Source organism: Calidris pugnax, unplaced genomic scaffold (assembly GCF_001431845.1).
Source record: "Calidris pugnax isolate Ruff unplaced genomic scaffold, ASM143184v1 scaffold51, whole genome shotgun sequence".
Classification (NCBI taxonomy): domain Eukaryota; kingdom Metazoa; phylum Chordata; class Aves; order Charadriiformes; family Scolopacidae; genus Calidris; species Calidris pugnax.
In genome coordinates this window covers 3713975-3730421 of record NW_015090797.1, presented here as the reverse complement: position 1 = coordinate 3730421, position 16447 = coordinate 3713975, and the positions used below count along the sequence as shown (strand labels likewise).

General features: G+C 43.1%; 1 protein-coding gene across 1 annotated transcript in view; it reads left to right on the top strand.

Moving 5' to 3' along the window:
• KLHL14 (kelch like family member 14) overlaps nt 1-16447 on the top strand; it is a 63168-nt gene that overhangs the window by 2550 nt on the left and 44171 nt on the right. The window contains exon 3 of the mRNA XM_014936899.1: nt 22-698. Within this exon, the coding sequence (XP_014792385.1) occupies nt 22-698 (677 nt within the window). The remainder of the gene's footprint in view (nt 1-21; nt 699-16447) is intronic.

Sequence of the window (16447 nt, the reverse complement as noted above, 5' to 3'; positions counted from 1 at the left end):
GCTCAGGACGGGCTGGGGGGCCCTCCCAAGGAGCCGCCGCCCCCGCAGCCGCAGGAGGAGCCCGGCACCCCCTCCTCCTCCCCGGAGGACAAGCTGCTGGCCAGCCCGCGGGCCATCAACAACCTGGTGCTGCAGGGCTGCTCGTCCATCGGGCTGCGGCTGGTGCTGGAGTACCTGTACACGGCCAACGTGACCCTCTCGCTGGACACGGTGGAGGAGGTGCTGTCGGTCAGCAAGATCCTGCACATCCCGCAGGTCACCAAGCTGTGCGTGCAGTTCCTCAACGACCAGATCTCGGTGCAGAACTACAAGCAGGTGTGCAAGATCGCCGCCTTGCACGGCCTGGAGGAGACCAAGAAGCTGGCCAACAAGTACCTGGTGGAGGACGTGCTGCTGCTCAACTTCGAGGAGATGCGCGCCCTGCTCGACTCGCTGCCCCCCCCCGTCGAGTCGGAGCTGGCCCTCTTCCAGATGTCCGTCCTCTGGCTGGAGCACGACCGGGAGACCCGCATGCAGTACGCCCCGGACCTGATGAAGCGCCTCCGCTTCGCCCTCATCCCGGCGCCGGAGCTGGTGGAGCGGGTCCAGTCGGTGGATTTCATGCGCACCGACCCCGTCTGCCAGAAGCTGCTGCTGGACGCCATGAACTACCACCTGATGCCCTTCAGGCAGCACTGCCGGCAGAGCCTGGCCAGCAGGTGAGGGGGGCGGCGGGGAGCGAGGCGGCGGGTGGTGGTGGTGGTGAGGGGACACGACACCTTCCCTCACAGAGGCGGGAGGGCCCAGGCGGCGGCGGCGGCTGAAGGGCGGCGGGCAGGGCCCCGGGTGCCGCTGGGCCGGGCGCCCTCCGGCGGGGCAGGGAGGCCTCCTCCGAGCCCCTCGGCCGCCCCGGCCTGCTGGTGGCAGCTCCCTGAGGGAGCTCCGTGGGGCTGGTGAGTGGATGTGGGGCTTCAGCCGGCGTCTGAGGAGCCCACGCCTTGGGAACCTGTTGTAATTAATTTATTACAGGCCACATTTATTTATTTATTCATTCCCCCCCCCCCCCCTTAACAAGGAGTTGTGTCTTCGGGGCGTTTTAAGCTGCGATACTCAAGTCCTAAATCTAATCGATTATCTTCATTAAATAACCGCGGTATTGGCACACACCCTGCTAGTGCTGATGTTGGGGCCAGTGTCCGTACTGTGCGTGGAAACTTGTGACTTCGTAGCCCTTACATCCATGACATGCCCGTTATTTTCGTTTAATAAGGTAATGAATCATGATGTCAAAGATTGACAATATGAGGTTGGTGTTAGGGACTCAAAGCACAGTATGTAGTTTAATGAGCAGTAAATACACCCGAAATGAAGGGGATATTTATTTTTCTCCTCTTATATACTTCATTTCATTCAAAAATGGAAAGATAATGCCATCTTCCAAGTACAGTGGCATGGTAGCGCAGAAATCAAAGCACACTTTGTATTATTCAGCTTTTTAACTAATAGGTGGATATTATTAATGACTTAACTGCGGCAAGAAAAACTCGTACATTATTAAATATTTTAGATAATACGCTCTGTTAGCATAAATGCAGAGGACTCTTTATATCTTCATGTAATGGGTACCCCGATGATTTAACTTTGGAAATGCTGTGCCTTCTTTTATTATCTCTGGTTAGCTCGCTCTGTTAGTGTTTTGTTGTGCTTATCACCTTGCTGTCTAACTGATTCTCACTCCGAAATCCTACAGTAAAACCCAAATGCCAGCATTTTGCAGTGTAAAGTATTTTTGAGCCGCCGCTGTTGTAGCTGGCGCGCACCCTTTGCATTTCAATATTCAAAACTGTTGACTTTTTCAAAAATGCAAACCCCACCACCTCCTCCTCAGGCGAGACTCTGCGCGCCGCCGGGGGCATGCCGGGGCTCGTGTCCTGGTGGATTGCTGAGATACCAGCCGGCTTGGTTCAGTGAAGATACCTTCCAGCTTCACTGGTCCATGTCATTTGAAGGATATGTAGTGGTGTTCTGACCACTGAATGCTTACAAGTGTCATGGATGCTGCAAGAATCTGATACCCCTGGTGCCGGGAGCTGGCTCTGCCTGTAAGCAGGAGCCTACACAAAAGGATTGCACTTTAAGTAGACCTAGATTAGACTCTGAGTTGCGCTTACTTAATGACTTATGTAGGACTCCAAGTATCACAAATACCATGGTTTTTTATTTGTAACAGGTCGGCATGTTTGTGCAGACAGTGATATTCCAGAGACTGTCAGCTGTAGTGAATGAAAACCTACCATCACCTTCTCAACTTTTAATGTGTGTTTAATGACAGTGGCGGCGTAACTAGCTTCTCTTGGTTGGGCTCTTTGGTGGTGGTGAAATCAGAGCAAAAACATTTAGATTTCTCTTATTTATAAGGAGGCATTAGAACTTACTTAAAAGGTTAAAATGTTTGAGGTGTTGAAATGCTCTGTGATACAGAATGGAATTGGTATATTTTCATTTTTGGTCTTGGATAATATTCCTGAGAATTCATAAAAGTCTTGAAGGCCCATCTTTGGATCTTAATCACTTCAAGATTTCATCAGGGGGCCTAAGTGTACAACTGCCTCCTTAAACATCAACAAAGAAACATACCCAAGCCTATAGAGATTTCCAGACTTGTCCTTCCTGTTACTCATAGTTTCTCTAAAGTTGCAATTTTAACAGGTCAACATTCATTCAGTAAAAAAAAAAAAAAAAAAATAAGGAAGAAAATGTTACTAATGTTACTAATTTGCAGAAAGAAATCTTAAAAGTAGCAAACAGTGAAGTACATGTGCAAAGAGATAAAAATATTACACAGAGAAGGACTTTAAAACTTTGATTAGCTTTTATGTGAGCAATGGTGACCTCAGTAGTTTGGAATTTAAAGTTTAATGAAAGGTCATTCCCAAAATATTCACATGTCTTTAGGAAGAGATTAACTATTCCTCTTGTGCAGTGTAATATACACTGCACAGTACAGTATGGGTTGGTGAGAAACACAAGCAGCACAGTGCCATAGGCACCTGCTTACTGCCTGTTGAAGAAATGAGGAGAATCACACTCAGAATTAGAACTTGTGAATAACTTTTCTGCATTTTTGAAAAGAACAATATTTATTTTGTAACATGCTACTGTAAAAAAGTGTGTACACACATGTGCCTACATATCCATACACTCAACGCCACTCTAGAGTACTTTGGAAATGGGGCTACTTACATTTTTTAGACATAACAAGTTTAATAGGAAGCTGGAAATGTGGTGATTCTCCTCTGAAATGTAACTGTCAATACAGCACTGTTTGTTTCTTTAAGCTCCTTCTTTATGTGGTAAATCACATGTGCTCACTTTTCTGACAAATGCAAGTTTTTGCTGTTGTCAGGGCTGGAGGAAAGTGACTTTTGGATTGTAAAAGCCAGTCTGTGCACTATGAGCAGAGTTATTTATAAAGTTTGTGCTACAGATGCAGATCCTGCAGCGCGAGTGATGCTGGGGCTGGTAGGTACCCGGGTTGTCTTTTGTGCCGTGGTGAAAAATCGTGGTTTACCTGCAGGTAGAGCAAATTTTTTTTTGTTTGGAATTTCCTGAGGGAAGGTAACACTTGAACACCCTCATGCATTTTTGTAAAATAATTTTTCAAAGTATGGCAACTAAACGATCATTGTTTAAAAAGTTGAGCAATGGTGTTCCTGGCTTGTGACCCTTGCAGTGTGCTGTGAGGCTTAGGACTTTACCACGGAGGGCTGGGTGTTTTTGCTCTGTTTTGGTGTTTTATCAGGTGCTCAACACTATGCAAAGTCAGTGATTTTGTTCACTTTGAGTTCCCTGTTTGTGGTTAACGCTGGAGCTTTCTGGCCTCTGTGATCCTCACCTACCTTAGGGCCTCAGCACACAAGTCACTATTAAAGGTTCTTGAGGCACAGTCAATTTTGACATCAGTAGGAAAAATCCCAGTTGATTTCAGCATGGAGTGGGTTGGGGTGACCATTATGGTGACCCTGAACATTAGGCTTAAATCGTGTTTGTCTGTCCCTGAGAGACACAGGTAACTCTGCTGCGTCATGTTCTCTGAAGTTCTGGGAAGAATATGCATTCAGATAGAGGAATGTTCATCTTTCTGTTATTTATTTGACTCTTGGGACTTCACTGGAGTACTGAGTTGATTAAAATGTCTCTGTGCTTTATTGTGTAATATAATATATTTTATATAGTACATGGTATGTGTTTTCAATTTTTAAAAAGTTCTGGGTTAGAGCATTACCGCGTTGCTGGAAAGAATTTCACTTTTAAAGATGAGTGAGCTAGTGAGAATTATTATTGCTTCCATGTTTACTTGCAACAGTGAAAATGGTTAAAAACACATCACTGCTATGAAACGCCTAGCTTTTAACTTTAATTTTGCTTGTGCTAATGCACAATATAGCTGTAGACAGAGAATGGAGCATTATAGAAAAAAATATTTAAATTGCGGGGCTTATTATTAAATGTTTTACCTAAATATTGTTGCCTTTTTATAGACACTGCCATGATTTTATGGTTTTGCTCGCCTGTAACTATTTACAATGCCCTGTGTCCCAGCCAGACATGAGAAGACAGGCTGGGTGGGAAGAGGCAGCCCCTTACAGCCCAGGAGCTGCAGGACACACACAGCTCCTCTCCATATCCATGGACCTTTTGGCTGGTCCGCTCCTTCCAGGATTTTGCAGGCAGAGCAGCAGTTTGTCTGTACAGCAGCTGCCTGTACGGCTGCATCAGGTACCTGAAGGCAGAGAGGACTGAGGAAAGTAAAGCTGGGAGAGAGGGGAAAATGCAGAAAAAGAAAGGAATTAAGATGCCCCCTGGGAGAAACAGGACATAAGTAGTGGAAACAAGGAATGAGGAAAAAGGGGAAGAACAGTCTTGAAGGGAGAAAAGTGAGACTAGGATACCAGACAGGAAAGGAGAGAAGCAAAACAAAAAAGACCCCGGCAGATAAAACGAGAGAGGGAATGAAACAATAGGAAAAAAACCCAACTAATTCTTGGCAGAAACAGCATCTCTTGTCATTTCAGTTTCTAGAACAGCTATTTCAGATGTGGGGGAGGAAAAATGGTCAGGGATCAAGCAAGTGACCTGAGATGGGAAAAGTCGTAGGCAGGAAATATGGAATTAAAGAGTAAAAGAGAAAGGAGGGAAATAAAAAGACAAAGAGGTAAGAAGGCTAAGCCTGACCATGCTGTTTTCTGGGTTCAGCGAAGTCCCAGCATGTACAGACCCAGCTGTTTTTCTATACTTTTGTTCCCGGGACTGCTAGACCCTGGGGAGATGAGAAGTGCAAATTCTGGTCCTGCTGAAGCTAATTGAAGAGGTTTTTATTTTTCTTTAATTTCAGTGGGGAGAGGGTGTCATACATGCTGTTTGGTGTTAGGTAATATTAGTGAAAGTGACAGCAAATTAAACAGTGACAGGTGATGAAGATAAGGCCAGTTTTCACTCAGTAGGAAGGTGGTAACTGTTGAAGAAGGAAAATTTAAAGTGATGAACAGTGTGAGACACTAGCATTTATGTGGAAGACATACCAAGTCTGTTTTACTGTCTAGAGAGAAGATTAAAAATTTGAAGAAACTGGCTACATCCCTTGGCAATTAAATTATTTCCTTTTTGAATACACTGTCTACCAATCTCACAGACTGTAGATCAAATCTACTTCTTTTTCTGCTAAGATTTTTGTAGGATCTCAGTGGGGCACATTTGGTGGTTGTAAAAAAATTTGCTTGTTTTTTCACTGGAATACGTTGTTGTGTGTTTTAGTAATAGCCACCTGCTTGTCCCTTTGTGATCCTGACACCAATATTCAGATTTTTAACTAGTATTTGTACTCATGGTTAATTGCAATTGAGAAATGTTTCAGAACTGAAATTAACATCTGGATAAGAAACATACCTGTAGATGTATGTGAATTATTAGCCTTATGGTGTAGAGGAGGCGAACGTGAGGCTCCGGTTTATTTTAGTGGGCTTTGGATCAGGTCTTACGTGCCTGAACTAATATCAGGAAATTGTACCTGTGCCAGGACTCTCTCGGCTGAGCTGCGGAAGGGAGACTGACACATTAGAGGCTGCGGGGAAGTGAACCACAGACCTAGAGTCAGTTTAATCCTAGTTAGTCTCACCTACTTGCCTTACTTGCCTTTCGCGCATTCGTTTGCCTTTGGAGACAGGCTGGTGCTGAGGTGTGAGCAGAGAGATGTCGAGCATCCGAGGGGGAGGCAGGCCTGGAGCTCATGTTACTGTCAGGGGCAGCACCGTTGTCCTAGAAGGACTGCTGTGGGTCAGGCGAGTCCTTTGGAGACTACTCAAAACATGTGCCTCCTGACTGGTAAAATCTCTGAGACCTGTCGGTGGCGTTGGTGATAGCCGGTTTCTTGGCCCAGTTATAGTACTCGTTAGGAGAAACATAATTTATAAAGAGTATTCAATGGTTTTTCTTATGGGCAACCATCTTTCCAACAGCTGTAGATGGAGAAGGGGTGCCAGGTATCATGTGTGGGTATTCCTCTTCCCCTGCCAGCGGGTGTCCTGGTCGGAGGTACGAGCTGGGTAGCCTCCTCTGTGAACTTCTAGCCCCTCCTGATTTATGTCGTTAGGTGACACATAGTCCCAATACCTCCAGCTCCTTCCCCACCTCCTGCCCTCTTTTGCTCCAGAACATCAAAATCTCCTACTTCTAAGCCTTTTGAACATCCAAGCTACTTGTCTTCCCTTATCAGTCTGCATCATAGCCTCCTCCCTGCTCCCAGGCCACTCTGCCAGGTAGGGCTCTTCCCTGGATCTGTCCTACCCGAGCTTCACCTCCACCTGCTCCTTCTGTCCATTCTCTGCTACCATGGACCCAGGCCCCTCAATGCCCCTTCCACCAGGCTCCTTACTTCACACGTACCAATGCTGAGTGCTCCAGACCTCTCAGCTTGGGTCTCCAGAGGCTGCTGTGGCTTGTTGGGCCGTGCTGCTCCTCAGCTTTCCTTCACCCTGCCCTTTGTAGCACTTGAAGCATCTTCCTCCCTCTCTGAGGCTGCTGCAGCCATCTAAGCTGGTCCTTCTCCTCCAACTCCTGTGGGAGTGCTGCCTCCTTTTGTGTCTTGCAAAAGGGTTGGGAATGCAGGCACAGGCTGCATTTATTAAAATTCACCTGGCAGAATACTGAAGGCAGAGTAATGGAAGATGTAACACCTGGTGCTGGTGCACAGGATGCCATTTGGGGTTGCTGTTTGCACCCTTCTCTCCTTTGATATTTGTAGACACACAGAGATGTATCTCTGCATCTATAAACTCTTTTTCTGAGAGAAGAAGACTTTCACTGGATCTCAAGTTGCCGTGTTCTAGAGGGAAAATTAAGTCAATTTAGAAAAAGTAATCTTACTAAACCACTCAAACCGAGGGCAGTGTGCCTGGGAAAATAGGAACTTCCTCCTCCAATGCTGTACTGAAGAAAAGGTGCCTCTTTTCACCACCTGCAACACTCTGTGCAGCTCGTTTACAAGTCCCACGGGTCCCTAAATGAGTGGAGCTGTCTCCCATGAGGTCCTGTGCTGTGCTTGCCCATGTTTTGGCAACACAGTCTAGGACTGTTCTGTCAGGGAGGACGTGAGTCACAGGCTGTGCAGAGCCTTCTAGATAAGGAAGTTCCCCCTAAAACAATGTCCTTCTGATATGAATTACACTTAGGGTGTACCATTTACAAATGGAGTGCTGTGGGATCATGGTGAGCATCACACACACCTGTTTCCCTACATGTCCTGTCTGAGGCTTTTCTGTTCACTCTTTGCCTGATGCGCATCCCCTTCACGTGGAGAGAGGAGATAGAAGAGAGGCTCTTTGAAGGCAAATTGTGGCCTGGGGCTACTGTAGTTTTTTCCTTACAGCAGAAGAATATGGAGGTTCCAAGTCTGTAACTGCTGAGCAGTAAATGGAACAGAACTGTGATGGTGTAGTTGTTTGGATTTATACTCAAAAAGAAAGTACAGCGAGCTTTAGGGTAAAGGGAGTGAGAGAGCAAACCTGGAACATGAAATCAACAGAAAATAATTTGCCAGGAAAAAAGCTTTGGTTCTGTTAAACTCACGTTACACAAAAAGTCCCCATAAATCTGTAAAAACACCACTTTATCTTTTCAAACAACACCTGTGTTTTAAAAATCAGACCAGTTTTGTAACTAGCAGTTTGTTGTTGTCCTTTGCAAAGTATGGCCAAGGAAGACTGAGCATGGAAGTTTATAGGAATCCTGAACCAAAGTTTTGAGCTGGACTCCACCGCTCTGTAAACATCTCCCTGTTGTTGGTTTTGTTGAAACAGATCATGGTAAACCAGTATTACAGGTTTGCTGAAGGACCATCTAAAGAAATTAAAGAGTATGGGAAGTTGAAATCCATTAGTAGACACTTCCTGGCATCATTTCTCATATTTGCTGCCTGCCTGAAATTTTCTTTAAAGACCGTCATGCCTAGTACTCAGTAGTCAACACTTCTTGCTGTATTCTTGGAAAGCAGACAATAAACTTTGAGCAAATATTATCAGCTGCCAAGTTCAGTGGAAACAGACAGTTTGCACTGGAGCTGGAAGCAAATAGAAGTTGGTGCCACAGTTGGTTCTTCTTGCATTCCCTGACTGCTGTCTCCTTTCAGAAAAAAAAAAAAAAATACTGGAAAAGGTAACCATTCATAGCTTGTGTTTCTTCTCCTTGGCTTCGTAAGGAAAAGAAGCCTCAGCTGGGGAGAACACAGCCTCTGATGCAGAGACTTCCTGTTGTCGTGGGTGTCTGATATAGAATCAAAGGAAAAAAGGAACTTTCTGACTTTTCACAGTCTGGGAGGCAAAAAGAAGAGATGACTGAAGTTTCTGTGGGGGAAGAATTTGAGGATTTGACTATCCTGAAGTGTTCTATAAACGTTTCCGTTCTATCAGCTTTGTCTTAAACAAAACAAAACAAAAAACAAAACAAAAAACAAAACAAAAAACAAAACAAAAAACAAAACAAAAAACAAAACAAAAAACAAAACAAAAAACAAAACAAAAAACAAAACAAAAAACAAAACAAAAAACAAAACAAAAAACAAAACAAAAAACAAAACAAAAAACAAAACAAAAAACAAAACAAAAAACAAAACAAAAAACAAAACAAAAAACAAAACAAAAAACAAAACAAAAAAGGAGGAGATGGGAAAAGGGAAAGCAAACTGCAAGAGCATCTAGCTTTGAAATTTTATTCTGTTTTATTTTTAAGGTTGTTCAGGATCAAGGGAATTTCTTTAAGATTTTTCAGAACTGCCAACAATATGGAGACTGAGTTGTTTGCATAGTTTTGCCAATAAGATTCATGACATGGGATGTTTTGTGACTCACCAATATAAACTTTGGTAGTAAAATGCCTTTGATTCAAATCCCTTATAGTGCTTCAGGCATTCACTGCATGGCTAAAGATGTCTTTAGCATTCAGATCTCCATGGATTTAAAGACTTGTGTTCAAGTGCTCTATTTGTGTAGGTATCATCACTAGAGAAGTACTATTCATGATCTCCCATACGCAATGTATCTGTTAAAGCCTGTCTCAAGGTATGAGGAGCAACGGTGTTACGTACGGACACAGCAACCTTGGTGGGGCACGTATGGGAAAGCTACTGAACATCCCTCTGGGGAACTGTACCAGTCTCCTGTTAACATGAAGAATAAGCTGGTGAGGCAGGGAGACAAAAGATGAGAAGGATGTTTCTCTGTGTTCCTCCCACATGTACGCTGATGGTAGATGCCAGTCCTCCAGGGTAGTTGTCCGCCTCTAAGCTATCTTTGTTCGGGGGATCTTACCCCAAAAGGAAGAGAAGTTCACTGTAAAAATCCTCCAGCTAGAAAAATACCCTAACTCTTCCAGATTTAGACACCATTCTAAATTAGTCACAGCAACGAGATTCAATTCGTAGAGGAAATTCAGAGCTCCAAACACAAACATTTTAAGTTATTTTAATACAGGGAATGGAAAATTACTGGGCAACTGTAGAAATAAAAACATATAAAGGAAACTTTAACTTGTCAGATAACTTTGCAACAGTTAAGTGTGGCCTGTCAGACAAAAGATTCACTTAACTTTAGACTTTTCCTTTTTATATAGAAACAAAAAGGAAAGATTGTTGTTGGAGCAGGGACTCTCCTTTTTTTTCTATGTATTTAAAAAAAATCCCTTCGACAAAATTAAACATTTGAGTAGTTTCAGAAGACAAAAATAAAAATCAGTGTCTGCAGCAAATCATTCCCAATTTAGTATTTATGTTCTTAAATTTTAGTCTGTCAGTGGTCAGCAACTTACATTAAATGAGCAGATGAGTGGGTGTCTCTTGGGCATCAAACTTCTTCAGTGAATATTACGGTGAGAAATTCATTCATAAAGCAACTTTCATATGTTCAGCATATTTTTGAACATATTTTGAACCTAAGAACTAAATAGATTCTTGGTCATAACTTGCAAGTGAACTAGATAGTCCTCAGCATGTGTTAAGTTTTGATAAAATTGAGGTGTTGTTTTAGGTCTCTATTTTGTCCATAAGGAGAAGGAGATTCCTGGCAAGTCAGAGTTCTAGCAGAAGTCTGGATCTGCAAGACTTAGTCTGGTGGCGGTGAGAGCTCAGGTCCTTTCCCTGGCAGTGCTGTAGGATTAGGAAGAGATTCTGGATGCATATTTACCTATAGGCTGTGGTGTTCATTAATTCATTGTATGTGATAACAAAGGCTCACAGAATTTCTCTGTCCAAAATAAATTTTACATTGTATCTTCCAGCTTTCATCAAGTTCATAGTTAAGCTCCTGGATAATTATATTTTCTCTGTTTTATTTATGTATGTTGCTAATCATCTAGTCAACTGCAGAAGCCAAAATCCATTGAAATAAGCAGTTTTCATATGACACTTTTCTTGCACTGGAATTCCTATCCAGGAGCAGGGAAGGTAGTTGCCAAAGATATCATCACGTGTTCTGTGGTGGCCAAACAGTTTCTTCAGTCATAGGCAAATGGATGCCCAAGGCATCAGTTCAGACTTGCAGACCCCAACTGGATTCTCTGTTACGTTTTTGTTGGATATAACACTCCCTTCAGGTGCCTTTTTAGAAGAAGGAGGTTGCTAAGGTCCGTCCTGGCTTCTGAAAATTAAATTAAGACCTTGGTGTTAACAAACAAAAGGTTTGCGTCTGAAATGATGATTGGGACAGTGTATCTGCCTCTTTGTCTATTACTTTGAGGTTGGTATCTAAACCTCACTGCAGGCTTTTGTTCTGCTGCAAGTTAATGTAGCCACTTTTTCGGAGATTCTTGCTACTTCTTGTTTTGACAGTATCACTATGTGTCGACCTCCAGTTTCTCAAGTCCTTTGATGTAATGAGATTTGTGGATGTAAATAAAATTCACCACCCATTCGCCTGCTCTTGCTGGGGGATCTGGGCTGGCTTTCTGGCTGTTTTTGCTTGTGTCTGTGTTCAATGAGCCAATACCTGAAGTATGGTATCTTCAGCAAATGCCTGAAGATTTGGCTCTGCCATATTTAGGATCAGCACTCAAGACATCCCTATTGTGTGACACCTGGCTCGCTCCGTACTCAAAGCCATGGTGGTGGCCTATATTAAAAAAGAGTTAATGATCCAGGGTTTTGGTTTTATTATAGCCCTGAGTTAGGAGGAAAGTATAGTTGAACAGTCTTTTTTTTTTAGTCTTTTTTTTTCTCCCATTCATGATCACCTGTATGTTTAAGATGCAATTTTCTTTGTGATGTGTAACACTACCCCGCATGCATTAAGAACGGCAGGATTGCCACTTCATCATTGTGTTCGTTCCCTTTCTTTGCATTCACTAACGCACAGAGGGGACCCTTATTGCTTTGTTTAAAAACCCAAAGAGGCTGGAGCGAACCTGTAGTTGGTGGGGCTTGTTTCCTTGCCAGCCTTGGCAAGAGTGACTTCTACTGACTTCCCAGATAAGGAAAACTGATCAGTGCAAGATTGATGGATATGCTAATAAAGAAAAACAATGTACAAGCAGAGTATTTCCCATGCATGCATTTTCCATTAACATGAGGCTATCGAGGTTGCAAAAAGAGCTTTGGATGGGAGTGGTTGTTCAGGGTAATGAGGTCTTTTACTGTCTTTTCTACTGATTCTTTGTGAGTTGATAAGCTCTCTTGGGCTCAAAATTTTGCCTTGTGTATTCATGGTTAGTTTAGACTGTGGACTAGTGACATGAGTTTTAGAGCTGAGGTAGGTGTGTTGCTACCTTTGAAGTGAGCAGGATTCAGGTGTGCTGATGGGTATTCAACATCTCTGACAATGAAGCCACTTAGATGAGTTCTCAAATTCCTAGGTTGGTGTGCCTGAAGGAAATGATACAAGTTTGAAAATGCTGACTTTAAAATATAGTTTGGTTTCCAGTCTTGTAAGTAGGCAAAATAAATTTCACACCACATGGGGTACCCAGGAACTTAATTAAGGTGAATTAAGTGTTTTAAAATCTTTGCGGAACAGAAACTGCAAAGTGTGTGCAGAATAACAACACTGTTCATCAATGAGAACTACAGTTTTTGATTCTAGGGATAAGGAATGCTTTCAGGATAAGATATGGATAAGTTGATCTTGAATTTTTGTCGTGACACCACCTGCCTGGTCATGGTTAACATTATTTTAGCCTTCCCTGAGCAGGACCCACTACTGTTAATTGAACACAAAATGATCATAATGGCCTTGCTAGGGTCACTGTCAACCACAGTATGTACCTGAATAGTATGTATTACACTGTGAAGTAAGAACTATGAAAAAAGACTGTTTCAGATATAATGCAGACTGTTTCATGTGGTAATCTTGAGTTATCCAAATAGCAAACATGTAATAATGCAAGAAAAGGAGAAAATTTATCTTGCTAAGGTATTTTAAATCCCACCATCATTGCAGCGTTTTCACTGAAATACATTTTTATTAATATTTGGAAATATAAGCATATAAGCAGTGATCATTTCCATGTTTTTCATATTTTAAAATTTATTCTAAGATTTTAACAGTACTGTTCAGTGCAATATCAAACACAAATATATTGTAATAAAGAAATTTTTTTTCAGAACCTAAAATGTGATGATTCGCACCAAAACTTAAAAAGCAAAATTGGCTGCAAGAAAACATATTACTTTAAAATATTTGTGTCTTCAGTCACTGTGTTATCTTTACTTGGTTCACTGAAAGAGCTCTCAATACAGATGAATTAGATACTTTTGAGTGAAAGGACCCATCTCTCTTTTTGCCATGTGAGAGTTCCCTGTGCTTTTAGTAGAGCCTGTGCTGGTTATTAAGTTCTTATTAAACTTTTTATTAAAGGGCTTCTCTTCATGCTACTTCCCATTTTAACCAAGTGAAAATGCTAAGTATTTTGTAAACATTCCCATATAGCAGTGCTGCTCCATCTCAAGAAACAGTGCCTTCTCAGATTGTTTAGCTGAAAAAGTAATGTTAAGGATAGTTGCAGCTGCCAAAGTCTGGAAACTCAGAGTTACATCTGACATTTCATTCTTCACCTTAACTATCGAGCCTTGGCCATTCATTGGTTTTTCACAGTGCTTTGGAGTTAGAAGGGAGTTTTACAGATGAAAGATGAAAATCAAAATAAACTCCTTTATCAAGTAAACCTTGCAAGGGCATTCTGAATTTTACAATACACAGGGAGTTGATTGTGATATAACATACAACACGAGGGGGTTGGAATAAACTATTTATTCTCTATCGTTAGGGATGGCCATGCATAACTGACTTATGGCTCTGGTTTGCTCTGCCACTTGTTACGTGTGCACTCATCCCTAACTCGTACCCAAACCAGTTTATCATACTCCTGTGTTGCATAGTTTTTATCAAATGTTGCCTCATTAAAAACTTTACCGGGGAGACGGAACGTTTCGAGAGGCTGGCAGTGCTTAGGAAAGCTTTCCCCAGAGCTTGGTATCACCGAGCGGAGTCGGTGCCGGCAGCGATCATGAGACGGTTCCTGATATTCTACACAGATACAGTCTGGTGGGCAGGTAGCAGTCATCATTTGGCAGTCTGTAGCAGTGTGCTGCAGAGGTTAAAGGATGACTTGTCAGAAAGACCGAAGCACCACAGGGGCTCCCCCCAAGTCAGGAGCGAAGCAGGGGGGTAGGACAGTGTGGGACAGTGTCACTGCCCTGGTGGTGTAGCTCCTGCCCTTGTGTGAGGGTTTCATTTCCTCTGCTCTCATTTGAGGACCTTCCCTGAGCCTTACATCCATTTTAAAATAAACAAGGCCATCCGCCAGGTAATTCCCTGGCCCTCCTTTATGAGGAGAGGCTGAAAGTGCTGGGACTCTTTAGTCTGGAGAAAAGAAGGCTGAGGGGAGACCTTATCAATGCCTACAAGTATCTCAAGGGCGGGCTGAGGGAGGAGGGAACCAGACTCTTTTCAGTAGTTGCCAGTGAGATGACAAGGGGCAATGGGCACAAGTTGGAACATAAAGGGATCCACTTGAATATGAGGAAGAACATTTTTACGGTGAGGGTGACGGAGCCCTGGAACAGGCTGCCCAGGGAGGTTGTGGAGTCCCCTTCTTTGGAGATTTTCAAGACCCACCTGGATGCAGTCCTGAGTAACATGCTCTGACAAGCTCTGGGTGGTCCTGCTTTAGCAGGGGAGTGGGACTAGATGATCTCTGTGGTCCCTTCCAACTCTAAAAATTCAGTGAAATTCAGTGAAATAAATCCTTTTGATAGATGTATCTGCAGTCTGTAGTTGCCTTTTGGGCAGCCATTTGAAAGGTTTTATTCTTAAACATGGTGTGGATCGAGCCTTCAGCTGTGTTCTCCCTTCCTGAAGGAGGTTCCTTTTGGGTAGTGCATGTCTACAGGACAACCTAGTTCATTTTGCCCAGTCTTGTCGAGAGAGGACGCAGTCCTGATACAAATGTGAATCGGTGGGTCCCCAACATTCATTCTAGGTGGCAGTTGGAGCTTAAGCCACTGGTGTATCCACTGCTGGAGTGCACTGCTGAGATTGGAGCTCCTGGGTGGAGGTTTGACCCTGCTGTGTGCAGCTCTGTGGTGGTGGGCTTTGGTTCGTGGCGTTCTGCACCTTTCTTGGCCAGGAGTGTTTGCTGCAGACGGACACACAGATTGCTACAGTGATGTTGTCGTGCTTGGAAAAGTATTGGTGTTTGGCCGGGGTGCTTTCCATCAAATGCTTGGTTCCCCTGCACATGAGTTTCTATTGATGCATTTTTTTTTCCAGGCTACATCACCTTCCTACTTCACGAGAACATTTTGAGTGTAGACCTTTATTTCAGCATTATCACACCCAAGCTTAGTATAACCAATGAAAGTTCAATTATATGCGAAGTGACTGTTAAAGCATCAGGGCTCATCTGGGGGGTCTGGGCCTCCCCTCCCCTTTTCGCTTACAATTGTGCTAAATCCCTTAATGTTGGAAAGAAATCGTACATTCATCAGGTGGAGCGTTGGAGGCCAGGGTGCAGATAACCGCTTTTACTGCATATGAGACATTGCAGTCCTGTTCTTAAGAACTGCCAGGCAGATTGGGAATCACGGTCACGGTTAATAGCAGCGAATTGCCAGCTCTTGATGGGTGGGTAGTCACTCCTTTCAGTGGTTGCCCCCTGGGGGAGAAGGTAGAAAAACAGAGGGAGGGAATTAGAGTGACTTTGCACAGTTGAGCAGGTTCATGCCGCTGGATCAGTGGCAAGCATTGGCAGGGCTCCACTCTGGGGAGGCTCACAACAACATCACAGTCTCATTTTTACCAATTGGTGTTGCTATAGCCAGTGGTGCACAGGGGGAGAGCAAAGAGAAGGGGGGGAGCCGGGGGGGAGAGTGAAAGCAAGAGTCTGGACTAAATTAAACAAACAAAAGTGCTTGTAAGTAGCATTTAACCCATAACCATTAGCCCAGTGCTGCTAATTGTACTAAACTATATATCTGAAGTTCAGTGTGTGATTAAAGAGTTGGCTCACAAACTCTCTGCATAACCTTAATTTTTTCAAGGTTCTTTGAGTGTAGAATGGCTTATAATAATGATTTTGACTAATACGATTTTTGACATGCAACTTTAATGCTTAACCTTAGTACAACTCCAGAGCATTTCATGTGTATTCAGCTGTAAAGAGTGATGATTTAAAGGGATAATATAAGAAAAAGGTCGTTCTAGAATGAACCTCTAACAAATTGCATAAAGGAAGCTTATTATTCCATGAGTAGAGAGATATGCAGCTTTTCTGATCATTTTTCTGCTTGGTTCAAAAAATTGTTGAGACATGATTGGGGAAAGAAACACAAAAAATGAAATAGAAAACTGCAAGCAGTGAACATTCTTTTGATGGTTATGATTTTGTTGCCACTAAAAATACTCCTCAGTAATGTGGTTGTTCATCTTTC